Here is an 18,621-nt window from a genome sequence, read left to right as displayed (position 1 = left end):
CTCTCAATACCTCACAATTATACTTACCCTCATCATTTAATTACCAGAGAAAGATATTTTAATGACAGTTACAAAAATCCACAGCTCACCTTTGTCTTTTTTCCTTCCAAAAGTCTAACGCAGAACAAAGATCTAAATAAGCTTTGTAAAGGGGAGCTCTCGTTTTGGGCTGGGCACCATCAGTGGGAAAGCCAGTGTTAACAAAATGGGAATTGCTGAAATTGAGACTGGCAAAGACCTTCAGAGATGATTTAAATCCACCCTCTGTAACAGCAGTACAAAAGCATCCATCAGCCTCATTAAACCTTCTGAAATAGGTAACCTCACCTCAGTCATCTGAAATTTTCTGTTTATAATTGGTCTCCAGCTTCCAGGCACGAGACATCAGGGAACAAAACACTACTTCAGGAATGTTTAGCATCTCAGTTCTAAGATTCTTCACAAGTACCAGCACAACCCAGCCCTGCGAGGCAAAACAGGCGAACAGGGAAAGTGCTGACCTTGTTACAGGCACAGTCTTTGCTTCCTTCTCCTTATGTGAAACTGTCAATGTGTTGGGGAAGGGCGTCTGAGATCCTGAACTCGGTAGAAAACAATCTTTCTTGGATGCTTCTGCTGCTACTGACATGAGCATTTCGTAAAATAAACACATCCAACTGCTTTTTCTTTCCTGCTGGGACTCCCAATACACTACACCAGCTGCTGTAGATTCTGAAACAGATGCATCGCCAGGAACTGGATCACAACAATTTATATAACCCAGACACGAGGGGACCGAAAGCTACCTATGGTCATAATTACCTACTCGTACGGATGTGCCCTCAGTGGCTCTCCTGCTAATTAAACAGCAGGTTGGGTCATCCATCAAAAGAATTCGCGAGTAAAGCAACAGAGGTCATTAAAACAAGCCTTCAGCTAAAAGCAGGTGTGCACGAAGGTTTGCGAACAAGGCTGAGCCTGTGCAGAGGAGCAGAGCTGCTGGGGCTGCGTGTGAGGGTGAGAAGGTGAGCCTTCAGCAGCAGAGCTGCGCTCCACAAGCACCCAGTGCCCCGAGGACACAGCCTTGCACTCACAGCTTTTGGCAAATTGCCGAGATACCCAGAACCTCGGCTACAGCCTTATTTATACTCACAGAACTTCTCCCCCTTTCCTCTGGCAAGGCCTCATTTCAGTGCAGGTTTCAGAGCAGTCCTGAAACGAGCTGGATTTCAGCTACTCATGACAGGAACATACGCCAAACTGCTGCACAGACTGGAAGCAGAAATGATCTTTGCCCTCATTATGCCTCTCTGCTGCTCTGCCGAGGCTGTAATGACAGAGACAGGGCATGTACTGGCAGCCCTCAAGCGGAATAAAAATGACTTTCTGGACCACAGGAGAGTTGCTGATATTATGCCCCTTCCACCTCCCTCCTTCAGTGCTGCCACGGGGAAAAAGGAAACAAGAAGAGGAAAAAGGACTCACAATTAAAACCAGCCCTTCTGATCATTACATGGATATCCTCTTGGGAATACACCCGGTGACAGGAGCCATGAAACATTTGTTAATAAAAACAAGAATGCCCAGGTACCCTGGACAGATAAAACAGTGCCAGAGCTCTGTGAACAGCCTCCCAACTCTATAAAGGCACAGAGAGATGCGTTGTAACTGCAAGAGGAACCTGTGCTTGTATTTCCTATTATCATCTTTATTTCATTATCCTCCTTTCATACCACATGGGCAAGATCTAGGAAAGAAATAAGCAGTGAAACAACTGAAAACACCTTTCTAGTTTGGTCTTTTCCTCTGCTTACATCATCATCTGCTCTTTCCCTCCACAACTTTTTCTTTCCAACCAACATTTCCTCTGTTATTTTCAGCCAGATGATTTCTGAAAGGTACAATCAAACCCACAGTTTCATGCTGAAGTATAAAGAAAATAACAGAGTCAATTTTTTATGGCATCGAAGAACTATCAAAGAAATCATAAATCACTTCAAAATACCAGCACAGTAGGAACCTGGAAATTTTTACCTTTACAAGCCACTTTTCTCACTGTATGCCAATATTCTGCTCCCCCACGACAGTCTACTTTGAGGCTGTAGAGGAGCTGCCCTAAAGGCTTCCTACATATCTGCAAATGAGGCTGCTGCAGAGACAGCTGGTAGAAGAGGTTTCCATGTGGAAAAGCAGTTTGTAATCAACTGGAAAACCACTGGTCAAGTAGAGAAGCACCTCAATGCAGCAGACTTATGAAGGAAGTAGTTCCCAGTGAAACACCATTGCCTTCTGCTTGGCCAGTGGATAACCCTGGAGCAATGAATTCCTGTATCACTAGGAGATGATTTATTAGTCACAAAAGTTGTGTTATATTTTTATTATCTTCACAGATAAATCAGGCCAGCAAGACATCCGTAACCATACACACAAAATATTTATCAAAACAATTAACATTACAAATCTCCTTTTAAAATAATTTATTTCACTGATTTCTTTTTTAAATGGTACTGTCTTACAACATACATTATTCAACAAAGATGTGCTGAACAGACTCTAAAATAAGAAACACTTAAATTAAGCAATTGTCTCCGATTAGAATTTAGATTTCACCTACATCCTAACTTGTAAACGTTTGCTGGAATACACTTCTGTTGTAGGCTTGATTTTTTTTGTGCTTACAAAAAAACAGCATCAAGTTTCCAGATGTTGAAAAGAACAAGTTATTGTACGGCAAGTTTGCATTCAGTTCAACATACAAGGCAACCAAATGATTCTGTCGTTAACGTTAGCATCATGTATATTTTAGTTCACTGCACTAACATTTAAACTAAAAACTTCAAACCACATAATCTCTTAAGTGACTAACATTTAAAAGGCAAGCAGTAATACCCCGAAAGCTTACGCAGGACACACAGCTAAGATGGGGGGTCGCTCGACAAAGGCTGAGGGTGTGTGTATGGCTGCTTTTTCTTGTAGGAAGCCCACCTGCAGACGGGGCAGCAGTGCCGCCCCCCCGCCAGCCACATCACGATGCAATTCTGGTGGAACACGTGGCCGCACGGCAGGCCCATGAGCAGGCAGCCGCTCGCGAAATTCTCTAGACACACCACACACTCTGTACAGTGCAACATCTCGGGGGGCCAGGCCGACCAGTCTGGCTCCATGTCGCCTGCGGAGCTGCACGAGCCGTAGGACCTCGCTTTCCGTGCGCATGGCTCGGGATGACAATATTTGCTGGCGCACGGGCAGGGCCCAGCGCCGCACCGATGCTCTGCTTCGCTGCACCTGTGAAACGTGCTCAGCTCATCGTCCTCCGAGGCCTCCCTGTCGCTGCTGAAGACCTCTTTGTTCTCACTGTCAGAGTCACTCTCGCTGTCCGGAAAGGTTTCCAGCATCTCCTCATCGGAATGGGTGCCGAGGCATTTAAACCTCCACATGGGTAAGTTTTTTATGTAATCGGTTGGTATCAGAGGGTGAAGCCAGAGATCGGGGAAAGCCAACCGCTCCAAGAACAAATCCGGGTCTTCATCCCAATCCGAGTCGAAAGGGAAGTGTTGAAAAGAAGCAATAGGATGAAACAAGTAGCTGGTGTACCAGTCCCACAGGCTCGACAGCCACTCCAAATTATTAGCGTTTACTTCATCGGTGTTGTTATTGCGTCTTCTCTTCTTCTCAAAGTAATCGATTAGTAAACCATGACCAAGGTATGTGCTGAGGAAGAGGGCTGGATGTGAGGAGTAGAACATCCAATCAGCTCTTACCCAAGAAGCCAAAGTAGTTGTGTTAGAGTACCTGAAGAGTTTTAAGCTGTACTCATAAAAGCTGTCTAGGTAGGGTAGTTGCAAAAAACCTAACACTGGTAGCCAGGAAATAATTAACAGTGAATTATACGTCCCTAAAGTGCTTATGAGAACCACAAAACGCTTTATAGTGGCTCCTTGGGTAATAAACAGGTCCATCCAAGCCATCAGATTAACCAAAACTAAGCTTAAAACAAATAAATCGTTAACTTCTGGTTGTAGCGAGCGCAAAAAGGAATCCATGGCACGTAGTGATATAAATTCACCAGTGTTATTTCCATACCTGTAAATCCCCTCAGGAGTCCTAAGTATGTACGATGGCGTCTTGTAGACACCAATTTCTGCCATGTAGCTTTTGTTGTCCCAGTTTTCCACGTTCACAAAAATAAACTCTACTCTCCCAGTAAACTTTACACTTAGTGCAGAGAAGAACGCCGGGGGCTGGTCCAGGTTGGCAAACAGGTATATTTTCACCCGGTACTGGTCACTTTTGTTCCATTCTTCTTTCAAGTGCTCGGAGTTGTAGATGGTTTTGATCCGAGAAGCGGCGTGGGCTGTGATCCACTTGAAAATGTGCTCCACTTCGATCCTGCGCCCGCTGTACTCCTTAATCATGACTTTTCCCTTGGAGGTACTGGTTTGTGGAACCGACATGATGAGGGTGGATTTCAGCCAACCCCTCCTCTTGCAGTATCTACAAAGAAAATGGCAGGTTAGACCACAGAGTCTCACAGGCCTGGAGCTGAGTCCTTGAATCTGTGTTCTGAGCCCAAAAATGAGACATGCTGAGCACCTGGTCTGTTTGCAGTTGCTTTAATGAAGCTGACACGTGTCCACTTCCTACTGGGGCATTTTGGCAGGATGCAGACAGGCTAAAGGGTGAGGTGAGGGAGCTCACCACAAAACCAGCACAGCAGGAAGCAGACACATTCTGCTGGATTACTTGGCCTAAAAGAATATCCACACTGTCTGGAAGGCAGATGGATGAACCCCAAATCCACACCTAAAAGAAGAGGATCTTCACAGCTGAACCCCAAGTCATTGTCCAGACCTCCCTAACTATGAGATGAACCTGATGACTCAGAAGATCCCTTCTCTCCTACCAGGATCACTACACCCAATTTATGTAGTCCTCCTTTTAGGAAATGCCTGGCAAGTTTCAACAATCAAAGCATGACAGAGTCAACAGGCACCCAGACTGTTCTGAGAACCCTGCATATGAAAATAGGAACCACCAGCCTCATTCACCATCCATCTTACCTACACTCTCTCTGGTTTTGATCTGTCAACATATGTTTAGACAATGACAACTCCTCACCTCAGGAATCTGAATGTAACATTTTTAGAAAGAGCTGTAAGATATTACCCTGCTAATGAAGGTATCCTGACTACTGCAGGGTGCAGTGTTCTGCTGAATTTCAGCTCCAATCTGATTAAAACTATTCACGAGGGTTTACTTAGCAAAACATTTCTTGTATTAAAAAAAAATCTAATTCATTTAAAACATAGTATTTGATCAGAACATTAAGACTACTTACAAGCTGTGCAAAGAGAAACACTGCCAAATTTTTAAGATGTTCAAATACCAGCGTTTTGATTAGACAAGATTATTTTGCATAAGCACTACAAAGCCTAAGAATTTCCTCTTATGATTAACTTTGAGATTTCTGTAAACATTTAGGACTTAAGCTGTGTAAGATGTGCGTATCCATACATGCCACTGGAATTCTAGACAAAGTCTCCTGTCATGTAAAGCAAATGCCTCCAGCAAAATGTTCAAAAAAGCCTATTTTTACAGCAGCAGAGATTTATTAATAGCTTCTCTGGCTTTGCTCTTCTTCCTTGTTCAAAATCATATGCAAACACAGTGACTCCTGCACAGCACACTGTATGTTGTCCAAGGGTGTGTGCCAGTTTACATATAAACATACATTTGTCAGGGAACAGGATTTGTCAGTAACTCTAGGAAGCAGGCACTGTTTCCAAGGTTCATGCTAACCTGGCCTCCCCTTTCCAGATGGTGATACAACAACTCTACAACTGATATATTCGCCTTTGTCCTGAGCAAGCATAGTTCCAGTCCCTGAATGCCTGGACTGTAAGGCCAAACTCTCCTGTTCATTCTTTTCCATTGCTGTGTCATGCTCTCCATGGTCTAATCATGCATTTCCCACACGATGCTTTAAGAAGTTGCAGAACTGTGTTTATGAGGCTGATAAATAATGTGATGGAGAATTCTGAGCAGACTTTAGTAGAGATAAAAACATGAATAAAGTCACCTTCTGTCACAGGTACTTTTATAACACAGCGAGCCCTTGCTGTAACAACAAGGGAACAAAACTGAGCCTTAAGATATTCTTGGGATTCAGATAATCCTTTAAGGATATACCTGGGGTCACTGGAACAGTTAAAAGTGCCGGTACGTATTCCGAATCTTGACACTTTCTTCACCATTTTCTCCCAGTGGACTTTACCCACCAGTGGGCTTCTGTCATTTGCTATGACCTGTTGCCAAAAGGAAATATTAGTTTAGTATCACAGTCAGTTTGCTTCCTGAAATAAAAAGCAAATTCAATGAAAACAGAGAGCTAGTCACACTTGATACTGCTTTCCCCTTCTCTCAGGACATAGAATAGATGTGCACAACTGGGAATCACCCTAAATGTCTTAGGAGAGTGAAGCTCTAAGACAGAAATGCAGTTTCTGCAGAAAGACAGAAGTCCATCAAAATATTAAGTACCTAAAAGGAGCAGTAGTTACTAAAAACCTTGTGAAAATAACAAAGCTATAATTAACCAGTTCATAGTAGGGGAGAAAGGAAGAGGGTGCAGCAGGTTCCTCTTCTGTGCAATAAAAAGACCATAATTTTATTATAATTCTCCATCAAAAGTTACAACATACCAAAGAAATGTTGTCTCAGACCAACTAAATGAGTTGGATAATGCATGTACCTGGTACCAGATTAAACTGCCAACAGCCATTCCTGAGTGGTGGAAAACAGTGATTAAACTCCCAGATAACGCCTAAAAATCTTGACTCCTTCAAGCTTTGCCAGTGACTCACTCTGTAACTTTATATGACTGTTCCACCAACTCCAGTGCCCCATCTGGCCATTTCATGATGATAATTTGCTGTGATATATCCCAAGGTTTAATTTGTTCTAACCCAGTATATTAAAGTCGTACTTCAGGTTACCTCGCCGTGAGCTTCTGCTGACACAGATGATAAAGAAGCAGCACTCATCCTCCGACCTATAACTGTACAGGGAAGGGAAAAAAAAAATCCCACAAGAAAAAGAAAACCCTGCCTGTGCCTGCAGCTGGCAGGTAATTTTGAATGACATGACTGATCACGCACTATTCCATCAGCCGTCGAGTTATCTGTTTTAGAAGCGCCTCACATGCCTCTGCAGGCTTAATGGCAACCACTTAAAATATATTTTTAAATTAAATTTTGAAAGTTCCATTTGTTAGATATTTGTTTACCCGCCATTAAACTTATCCCAGTCATCTTCTGACTTAATAACCTCAAATGTCAGCTTGCCCCAGGAAGTTCGTCTGTCACCATGATTAACAGTTCTCTACGTACAGACCTGAAAAGTGTGCCTGGCCTTTGAGACTCAGAAATATTATCTGCTTTGTGGTAAGTAACATCCTCTCAGAAACTTAAAATAATTCACCAAGCAGAACGCTCTACAAAGGGAAACAAACTGAAGTCACAGATTACACTCCCATTCCACTGAGCCTAGAATGTTTAAATAAAACCAGAGGTGAACATCTAGGTAAGAATCCTTCAAGTTATTCTCAAAACACACATATCACATAGAAGAGCCTTTTTGATTAGCTAAATGTAACCTTCAAGCACCAAGACAACCAACTGGGAAATCTGTTGTATTACTGAGGCTTCTTTACATCACCCAATGTAACTGAAGCAATTACTTCGTATATTTTAAACTTCTTCCTTTCATACACTTCAATTAAAAGAGAACAAATTCACAGACACCTTAAAGCCAGAATATCCTCAGAGCTACTACTGAGAGCATTTTAATGTGATGTACAGGAAGAGAGATCCTGCTCACTGTTTCTTCTGTCTGACACTAAAATATTCACTTAAAGTGTCAAGAGAAGGAGATTTATTCCAAATAAGAGTCATCACTATGTTTTACTGTCATCTGGCTGTTTGTACTGGTGAATTTTTTGGCACCAGTTTAATTCCTTTCCTAAGAAAAAGTCTTTCCTTCTGGAGAAAGTTATTTATGCTGAAGGACAATGACAGAACCAGCAGTCTGTATTTTGTAACTACACAGAGGAACCCTACTGTGGTTTTGCACACTGAAGCTCTGTAAAATTCCTTGGGCTCATGCTTTTTTATATCATTATGGAAAAAAAATCCAAATAAACATATCCACTGCAGCTGCTCCTCGCAGGCAACACCCACTTACAGCACTGGGAGTTCACCACATGGAGGCAAGGGTTTGGAATTTTGGAAAGCAGTCATCACCTCTGTGGATGAGGGAGTCCAAGAAAATACTGCAGGTTAAGCAATCACAATGCAATTCAGTTTAAATTAAAAATAACCTGCAAACACTTGTAACAGATTTTATTTAAGAAGTGTGAATTTTGATAAGAAAGAAATGTAGCTTAAAAACCTGTGACTGAGGAGTCCGGGAATTTGAATGTGGAAGAGGCCTGGAAAATTCTTCAAGTCCATGGTGTTAAAGCTATGAGGATTTTATGTTTCAAATAAGGGGAAAAAAAGAAGGGTTGTCAAGTCCTGTACCTCTTCCTAGCAATCACTTCCAAAGAGATGTTAGAAGCAGTTTGACAATCTACAAGGATTTAAAGAAAAGGTCAAAAGGAAGAGCTATCAAAGCAAGATATGCAAGAAAAAAAGAGTAAGGAGAAATGAGCAATTCAAGTTAGACTGTACAAAGACTATTACAAGCTGTACCAAAAGGTTCTTCAGTCATATGAATAGGAACAGAACTGGGGGAAAAGCAGCAGGATCACCATACAATGAAGACAGGAGAGAAATGTAAGATAATTTTCTTTTTAAAGTTAAATTATTGCTATGACTCAGATTTCAATGAAGAGGACATGGCTGGCCATGGACCAGTTAGCAACTTCATGGGAAGAGACTATCACCCGAAGATGGAAACAAAACTCAAATAATACACTTACACCAGAGTAAGCAGGAAACCTCCATCCCAGAACTGTAACACAAGCACATGAAATCACAGGAGAACCTGTGAAGATTTCTTATAACCCCCTGTCAGGCTAATTCACATTTTGACAGCAGAACAAGTTAGTAGCTATATTTAAGAACAAATGAAAAAAAAAAAAATCCCACCAGTTTGATCTCAGTAGGATGCAAAACTACAGAACAAATTTTAAAGTTGCAGAGATGGTTGCATTTTCCACCCCATTCCAGCATGCAATTACTGAAGATGTATCATTTCTGACTGAGAGCTAAACATCCCTCTTTTCCTGGAGAAGAAGAACCGCATTTCAAGTGTAAGAAAATGCAGTACCCTGTTTGTAGTTTGGTAGAGTATCATGAATTATGCCACACGGAAAATTTAGAGATAAACTTCGATATTGAGTAAAAAAAAGAAAAAGAGCTTTAAAGTGAGCAAGAAATTGGCTATGGCAAGGAGACATCAAAATGCCAGCAAGGTGCTAACAGGCTTCTTAACAGATTTACCTTAGAGCTCAGTTCAGCAGATATTCCTACTAATGCCCTTCCTGCGGGAGCCTGAAGTCTCCCAAAGCCATTTGTACACGACATAAAACTGGGAAGGCACATCTGTGCAGGAAAGAGGATTATAATGCCATGCAGGAAGAGCTGCACAAATCTTGTAATGCAGAGTGTCACACATGAAATTGAGTTCAGTAATGAACGGGACACTCGGGGAGTTCATCACTCAGGAACAGCAAGGGGAGGAAAAGCCTGGGGCTATCAGTTGCTCCACAAGAAAACATGAGCCATCAATATTAACTGGCTGCAAAATAAGCAAAGCCCAGGATATATTATACCCGACAAAACACACTGGTTGACTGACTGCACATACTGGGAGGAGTGGGGCTGACATCAGGAGTCAGTGAAACTAAAGGGCAATGTCAATTTATGCCGGATAGGAACAAATTAGCCATGAATACACCCAAGCCAGAAGTCAGACACACATTCCCAGGAAGAGAACAGTCGATAGGAGTATTTGGACAATTTACAATGTAAGAGAGACACACTATTTAATGTTATAGAAATAAAGCCCAAGCTCACAAGAGCAGGCTAGCACAGCTGAGAAACAAACACCACCTCTGGAGGAACACAAACACAAACCCTTCCAGCTTTTCTTGTTATTAGCTATGTTCACAATCTGTAACGTATCACATGTCAGAGTGACAGGTAAGACAATGAGGGTAACTCAATTAATCCATTAATCATCTTAATGGGCTAAGAGAATCCAACAAGATCACAGTAACCCTGCCATTTAACAACTTGACATCACAGAACAGATCTGCTCCCGAAACTACACCTAAAACAGGCCAGAGGACTGGCTCTGACTGCAGGGTTTGAACTCCCATCTCTGTATTTGAATTACTCACTTCTTTAGTAGGAGAAGATGCTGGAGAGAAGGACAGGCTCTCACTGAGCATCCACCCACAAACTTCCTCTGAAGTCTCAAACACGAGTTTCTTCATAATCCATCTGTGATTTTGGGAGGACCACACCATATCCCAAGAGCTCGGGAGATTCTCAACCAATGACTATGAAATTCTGCAGGATAAGTTATGCCACTAAGATGTGCAAAGTAAAAATGGAAAGGTGGGGGTTTGGAAATCTCCTTTATTTCTACATGTTCTGATTGAGATTTCTTGTTTAGCTTCCACAAATCCCAAAGAAGGTGGCTTCCAGGTGCCACAGAAAACAAAATGCAAATAGAATTTGACTAGGGACACACAATACTGCAATTGCTGAAATCCTGATTTCAACCGACATTTGAATAGGGAGCTTTTGCACTGGAAGAGTTCTCCTGACATTCAATTACACAGAATTATCCCAAAAGAGATTAATTAAGTAATGAATAGAATCGTTTTGATCTATATGTTAAAGCAGTCACAGTTATGACCTTAAAGAAGCAAACAGACTTGAAGAGCAAATACCCCAGACACAGAAAAATACAAACACTTGGAAAAATAGGACAAAGTCAGCAAGGCACTCTGCCTCTCTTGCCTAATCTAAAGGCACAATACACCAAAGTGTATTGTGTAGGTGCGTCGGTATTGCAACAGCTACTTTAGAACCATCATCAATCCAGCTGCTCCTTAATTTGCTGTTATCATTAAGCATTTTTAAAGATTATTTTATAAAACATACATTATTAAAATAAAAGTAAAAATATGACTGAAATTGGCTCAAGGAAACAGAGCTTACATAAGAGTTTGCTATAACAATGCAAAATGCAAAGACAGATTCCTCTTCAGGTACCCCTGAAGGACTTCAGCATGGCATGATAGTGACCTCACTTGAGCATTCTGCTGCTTTCTGTGCATTTAAATCAGATCTTGCTCAATCTCTTTCAGGCAGGTATGCAGAGAACTCAAAACAGGTCACAGTAACAAGATTTGGTCTCAGTAAGTTTTGAACCTCCCTCACAACTAAAAATGCTAAAATATCACAAAGCATGAGAATGAGTCAGAGATGGGCAAACGTAGAACAGGCTCTTCATGGTATTCCAGCTCTCATTATTTTAACCAATTCTAGCTGAGACACCAGGTGTCAGGAGCACCTGCTCATACCAAGAGCACACAATTTTGAATACACATGAATAGCCAAAATGTGGGTTTACAGCTTAGCCACAAAGACGACGACTCCAAGTGCTCCTCAACTCTGGGCACTAGGGCACTGTGACAGGCTTTAAACTTTCAGGAAGAACAAAACCTATGAAGTAAGAGACACTATTCCCTGTTGCATACACACACACACACACACACATACAGAGGGTTCTCCCAGACGCAGTGAGTCCTCACCCAGCCTCAGCAAGTCACTCTCTGCACGAAGCAATACAGACATTTGAATTGGAAAAAACCTATGGCTTTGCCAAAGTCAAAACTGATTTCTAACTGATTTAATGAACAGGTAAGGTTGTATGCACGTGAGAACTGTCAGTCTGGCTCAGCAGTTTCCAGTTTGAGACACCCACGAACTCCTCGTGCCTGCGGAGGGTAAACGAGCAGAGAAAGCCCAATATTACTGTACAGAGTCCATGCACACACTGGAAGATTTTTAGGGCTCCACAAAGATTCAAAAACTCTAGTCTATTAATTAATTAATTCTTTCGTGCTTTTCATAGAGCCTTTTCTAATCAACAGCTATGTTGCCAACTGCGCTCCCGTAGATAAAAGAGAAGTAGAAGTTCTTGGAAAATTCTCATTCGGAATACAATTAATTATAAATGGACTGGTGAGTTACTTATTAAAAGCTTGGAAAAAAGCTCACTTATTCCAGAGAATGTCAATGAGTTTCTACATGACTGTCTGCACTTTTATTAACTCTGAGACATCTCACTCTCTTGTTTATTATCTTTCATTGTGCTGATGGAACTGAATTTCTGCATAGTTGCTCTTTCCTAAGAACTCACAACTGGTTCAGAATCCACCCATATGGACTGGAGATATCTGGAGATCTCTTGCTTTTCTGAGAAAAGAGATTTTGAGAAATCAGATCAAAATAGGCAAAGACAAAGGATGACATCCATCACAGCACACAACAATTAACCACCTCAAAATTACGTGGAGTTTCTCAAGGGAGGTGGGGTGATCTATGCACCTGATCTGAACAGCTCAGTTAAGCTGTCAGTTAAGTCAGAGGTTGAGAGTAAATGAGCTTCTGTAATGAATTAACACCGATTCACAGGCAGCATGAGAACTATTACATTCCAGCTGATGGTATTCTGCACCCATGGCTGGATGTGAAGCCTCTCAAGAAGGAAACTGAAAGCTAAAAATCAGGTATCCTGTGGTAAATGATCCTGAAGGGCTATTGGAAAAGACAGAAATACTGAATGATGTATTTTTAAATGAATAGAGTGTTTCTACTTCATTTCCTTTTAGCAAGAACACCTGATCACCTGGCAAAATCCAAAAGGCAAATATAACAATTGCAAGCAAAAGAAAGAACAAACAGACCACCACCACCAAAGTGTTGTAGGCACATCCCTTGCACTGTGACTACACCACTTGAACTAGGAGCTGAGATGCAGAATAGCCTGCAGCATTTTACATCCATAATAATGGTCTTTTCACTTCTACTAGACACGATCAAAATGTTTGTTCCCGTAATTCAATGCCAAGAAGAAAGTTCCCTTTACTTCTCTCTACCACTACGTTACAGTAGGGACTTTTAAAATAAAAATATACATTAACTTAGATTTTAACTTCATTCAAAGAGGATTTTTATTTGCAGCTCACTTATTGTAGGTTTTTAAAAAGTCACAATGGCTATGATACTGTTGGATGTGACAGGTTTCTAGAGACTAACGAGAGAGCACGAGCCATACCAGAGTCTGGAAAAGTAAGAACACTCCGTGTTACTCCTCTACCAACAAGAGAAGCAGCTCCACAAACTACCACTCACCCTCCCTGCCAGCCAGAGCAGTGCACAGCAGCAGCTGGCAAGCAAGAAGAACGGCATAAAGGGAAAGGTGATGAGATCATGAGCTAATAGGAGAAAGAACATGCTGCTGTCTGTGCCTCTACGGAAGCGCCACACAGGAGCTGTGAACAGCTACACTGGTAAACAAATTACCACTGAACAGGGATGCTTTGCATGTGGATTTCCAGAAAATAAAGAAACAAACCCACAAACACTGAATCCTTGTGTACTGACTTGGACTTTCTTCAAGGAATTCATCTCGCTGACTCTAGATGACAAATTCACATCTCAATGTGTGTCAAACACATCAAGAAGTAGAAATTGTTTCCTCTTTTCCCTTTGATTCTCTGCAGACAGTGACGGCTATCACACTGCCAGCCTGTGCCACACCAGACATTTCATTTACAAAATAAAAATCATCTTCAGAGTCCCAGTCTTCCCATACAGAGTTATGAAGTGTTCAAAACCAACTCAACCAACAGCCACTGCGCCAGCTGAGCCAGAAATGCTCCTCTCCTCCTGCTCCTGAAAAGGATCTGGAGATCCCTTCTGCTTCCCAACCAGTAGCAACAAAGCAGGGGAATCTCCGACCTTGCCTGTGCTCGCCAAGCCCATCCACGAGAAGTCCTCACTCTCCGCTGTTCCCTGCCTAAATCATCGAGCTGGTTAATTAGCTGTGAAGTTTCCACGGGATGCCTAACGGTAAAGGAGGATGGGCAAGGGTTAGAACAGGGAAGAGATGGTAAAAACTGGCTCTGCAGGGACAAGGCCTAAGAAAAAGCAAGGAAAAACCTGTGGAAGGACACGAAGAAACCCAGCACAGGAGTTATCCAGACAGGAGTTACAGTGGGGAATGGAGCAAATGAAAACTCAGAAGTGACGAAAACTCGAGAAGCAAGAATGAAAAATAGGAATTTGACATGTCTTGTGGTTTTTATTGTAGAGAAACAGACAAATAGCGTTCAGTAAATTATTCAGTAAATTCCACTAATTTTTTTTTCCACAGCTATTGTGACCAACTGAATAGCTGTGCAAATATTCCCAGAATGATGACAACATTCATCACACTGGAGATATCAAAGCACAGCCTATCTGATCTGCTATTAGGAAGCCAGTGGAAAATATATTACAAGTAAAATTCTGCAAGCAACAGACAACAGAGAACTACCATATTTTACCCTTTTGAGCTGCATGGGGAGAAGGGAAGGTTTTTCATAGCATATTCATGCTTGTACTTATCAACTAGCTTGGAGACATGTAAACTTCCTTTCAGCACTCTGCTTCAAGAATACCCTTCTGCATGATTTAAACCTCAAGCTTGGATTCAATAAACTGCAAATACATCTTTTCCAAAACACAACTGCCATTTCTAGTCTGAAGGTAATCTGTTCTCTCACTGTCTATTTGGGGGTGAGATCTGATGTGGTGACAGTGCAGGCCTAATAAATGGATTATCAAGATTTAATGACTTCCTGTTACATAGAAAACATGAAGCGAGACCAGAAAAACCAGGTGGGAGCTATCAACTGAACAATTAATTGCCTGATGGGGAATTCTGATTGCCTGATGTGACTGTTAGCAGGAAACTTATGCCTTAAAAAAAAAACCAACCTCTTACTAACAAAAAAGTTGACACAGAAAATAATTCTGCGTTTTGGTCTGGTTTACTTATGTTCTCAGGAGTGATGATGAATTGTTTCAGAATCCAATCTGAAAAAGTCTTTCTTTCTTTTACTAATTGATCTCTTATTCTCATGCAGCACTGGGGGAGCACACTCCATAACTGCTGGGCCCAACAGGTTTGGGAGAAGGTTAACTTTAAGCCCCAAGAGTGTGTTGTAGAAGCAGCCTGCTAAACCTGGGAAGTAGCACACTGAGCTCTTGCCTTTGTGAAAAGCCAACAGAGATTTTACAAGTGCTCTAAACCACTTAGATAAACAGAAACTTAAATCGGTTGGGTCTGAGCCTGTAAGGCAGCCAAAAGGAAAAGCAGCACCAGAAGCACCTCTCCTGTGCCAGCTGGGAGCATCTGTGCTAATGCACCTACTTCACATCACACAGGCTCTCAGAATACCAGGGCCAAGGACTTGCATACTCTGTGTACTTAAGTGTGTGCTGCTTTGCTTGTTTTCTGGTTCTAAAGTGCCTGCTTTTCAAAAAGCAATCCACAGAATAACAGGTTTTATTTTTCTTCCTGATTGTATAGGAATTCTGGCGCTTCCAGCCTCTCCTGCGTTTTTTTTTTAACAGATTTATTCCTCTATTCCTTATCTCCCGGATATAATTTATCTTTGTCACCAGATCTCTCTGTTATATATTTTTACAGCTAGTTAACTATCCTCATAAACTCCTCCTTTGAAATACATTTGGGGTGTGATAAATATATAAAAGAAACGATTGAATTTCTATACCTGTACCAGCCAGATCCCATCTTTTGTGTCTTCTACAAGCTCATAGAAGTGCATTTCACCACTGAAGTTTGTACTGGAAACCGATTCAGAGGCCTCTTCCTCCTTGAGAGCTGAATAAAGCTCTCCTTCCATGAGGTCTCCTGAAAAAGAGACAATTGGAGAAATTCAGTTAAAATGGCACTTGAGAAAGATCACTTTATAAATTCTAGTAACAGTTTAACTAACTGTATTTGCGGGGTTGCTCAGAGAGCCTTTTCAGTACAAAGGTAGCTAAACTTTAAAGTTATTATAATTCCATCTCTAGTGATATGACTATGAACAATCTGACTTCATCTGTCAGACCGCAGAAGACACGAATGCTCTGCTTCTGATTACACAGAGGTACCACATGTGCAACTGAGCACACAAAGGAATAAAAGAACATTTTCTAAGCCTCGTTCTCTGCACATAACAACGTTCAGTGGCTGAGAGCAATTCAGGTTGATGCATCTTCGCTTTCGTTTCACTGGACAGCAGTTTTGCAGCAAGCTACACTGATAGTTCAGACTTCCAAAATTTTAATCAATAATTTTGTACCAAAACTCAGTGTTGCTCATCCTATTGCAATTAAGAATCTCAGGCAGAATAATTTAGCTGTTGGCTTCTGTTTGCACAGTTGGGAAAAGTTCCCATGAACTCAAATTGCAGCGACCTAAAGAGCTCACAGTAAAATTATCCGATAATGTTTCCTTCATAATCTCATTTCCTTCTCATGTCTCGTTTCACAATCATTACAAACGCTGTTAATGACAACCAGCATTCTAGTAACTAATCTATTAAGCTTTAAGAAATGAAGTCTTGTCCAAAAATGCTGTTTCTTTCAAAATATAAAAATAAGTGTAACAGCTGAAACCCTTGAGGGGCTTCCAAAAGAGGAAAGGAAAAAAAAAAAAAAAAACACGGAAAAAAGCTGCAAAGCCTGCTGGTATGAGAAGTGTTTCCATGACATTTGAAGAAGTTGGTTAATACAATTTGTTTGGAGTTAAACACTTCTCTGCAGCATATGCAACCCAAACATCATGACATCATGAAAGTACCTGACAGCCAAGGAGTGAAAGGGATTGGAAACACCTACCGCTTTTTTTTACTTTTGCTTTTTACTGTTGTAGCAGCAAAGCTAGCAAACAACATAAAACCATAAATAAACAATGAACAATAACAGCAAATTGGACTTAAATGCCCGGGATTAATATCAATTATTTAAACTAGCATTTTTAAAGTTAAATGGAACTCACTATATCCATCCAAATCCTTCTCCCTTTCTGTCCAGACATTAAGAGACCCTCACTGCCTATCCTGATTGCTGGGATTTCTCTCTCTTCTGGATCAGCAAGCCCTTCGATCATTGATTTAAAAGCAGCTACTCACATTTTCCTGCTTGGCTGGCACTACAGCTATTACATCAGCCCCATCTCCCAGTCCTCGGGGCCAGCTCCCCCCTGCTCCAGGCAGCACCCTTACTTTCAGGACACTTCTGCCATTCCTTGCATCTCCACTGCTCTTCACCCTCCGCTGTTCATCACTCCCCCCAGAAAGTCCACCTCCTTCACCTGGTTTTCCCTTCTTCCCGAAACGCCTCCCTGCTTTTTTTTTCCAGGCTATTTTTTATATGCAAGATCTAGTTCTGCTCCCCCTGTATAAAAACACCTCATCCCTGGGTACCCAGCCCTTCTGCTCCTCATCTATGAAACCACCGCTTTCCTCGGGGCCCATCTTGACAGCCGTACCTGCAATAACCCCAGGAAGCGGGCAGGAATACAGGGAAGGGACCTGGCCCCAGCTGTAAACAGTGATCCACTGCAGCTATTTGGGTTCTTTCCTCTTGTTTGTCACGGCAGGCGACATTCGCTCCCATCTGTGCCACCCTGGGTGACCCGACCGCCCGCAGCGGAACCCGAAGGGAAGGGAAGGGAAGAGAAGGGAAGGGAAGGGCCACTGCTGGTGCCCCGTCCAGCGCAGGCCTTTCCCTCCGCTCAGCCCGCCCGGGCTCACAACGCCGCCGGGGTCTGACCGTCCCCCCCCGAGCTCCCCGGCCTCGCTCCACTAATCCCCGAGCTGGGGGGTCCAGCCCGCTCCCCACACCCGCCCTGCGAAGGGAAGCAGCGCCCGGGTCTCCATCCCAAGGGCGCCCCGAGCCCCGCGGGGGTGGCCGGGGACCGACCTCCGTCCGTCCCTCCGGGCCACGGGGGAGCCCCGCGTACCTGACTTCTCCACCAGCTCCCGCACATCCTTCTTCTCGGGCAGCCCCGAGTGCCCCAGCCCGCGGCACTCCAGGATGGTCCGCAGCTTCCTGAAGCTCAGCGCCACCGGGTCCACCAGCTGCGTGGCGAGGAAGCCGCTCTCGTACCACGCCACGGCCTCGAACACCCGGGCGAGCACGAAGAGCGCCAGGAAGTAGAGCAGCAAACAGCACAGCTTCACCCACATCTTCCCGGGAGCGCCGAGCCGGAGGCCGGGCCGGGCAGGGAGGGAGGGAGGGGAGCGGGGGCTGTCAGGGGAGCGGGGCCGCGGCCCCCCCGCCTCCAGCCCGCCGCTGTCGCTGTCCCCGCCCCGGCGGAGCCGCGGAGACATAACAATGACGTGAGCGGCCAGCACCGCCCCCTTCCCCTTTTTCCCCCTTCCCCTTCTTCCTCTTCTTCCCTTTTCCCCTTCCCCTTCCTCTCCCCTGCTGTGATTCAGCACCGCGGCCCGACCCCGCATCGCCGCGCTCAGGGGGCGGCAGCGTCCCTGCCCCCCGC

The 18,621-nt window shown here is 43.1% G+C and overlaps 1 protein-coding gene across 4 annotated transcripts in view; it reads right to left on the bottom strand.

Annotated features, from left to right (window-relative positions):
* Window positions 1–18,407, bottom strand: part of LOC108507340 (charged multivesicular body protein 3) — a 32,458-nt gene extending 14,051 nt beyond the window's left edge. The window contains exons 1-4 of one of the 4 annotated variants that reach the window (XM_017835227.1): window positions 18,085–18,407; window positions 15,845–15,984; window positions 6,169–6,284; window positions 2,329–4,473 (exon numbers count right to left, since the gene is read on the bottom strand). In XM_017835227.1, the coding sequence (XP_017690716.1) occupies window positions 2,895–4,473; window positions 6,169–6,284; window positions 15,845–15,984; window positions 18,085–18,310 (2,061 nt within the window). In that variant the 5' untranslated portion in view covers window positions 18,311–18,407 and the 3' untranslated portion in view covers window positions 2,329–2,894. Of the gene's footprint in view, window positions 1–1,132; window positions 1,158–2,328; window positions 4,474–6,168; window positions 6,285–11,892; window positions 11,996–12,420; window positions 12,477–15,844; window positions 15,985–18,084 lie in introns of those variants that run through there. The other 3 variants (XM_017835231.1, XM_017835232.1, XM_017835230.1) reach the window with 3 other exon arrangements.
* Between the last annotated feature and the right edge of the window lie 214 nt (window positions 18,408–18,621).

Source organism: Lepidothrix coronata, unplaced genomic scaffold (assembly GCF_001604755.1).
Source record: "Lepidothrix coronata isolate B3197 unplaced genomic scaffold, Lepidothrix_coronata-1.0 Scaffold252, whole genome shotgun sequence".
NCBI classification, from domain to species: domain Eukaryota; kingdom Metazoa; phylum Chordata; class Aves; order Passeriformes; family Pipridae; genus Lepidothrix; species Lepidothrix coronata.
Note: the sequence above shows the minus strand (reverse complement) of the source record. Positions and strands in the feature narration are given on the sequence as shown.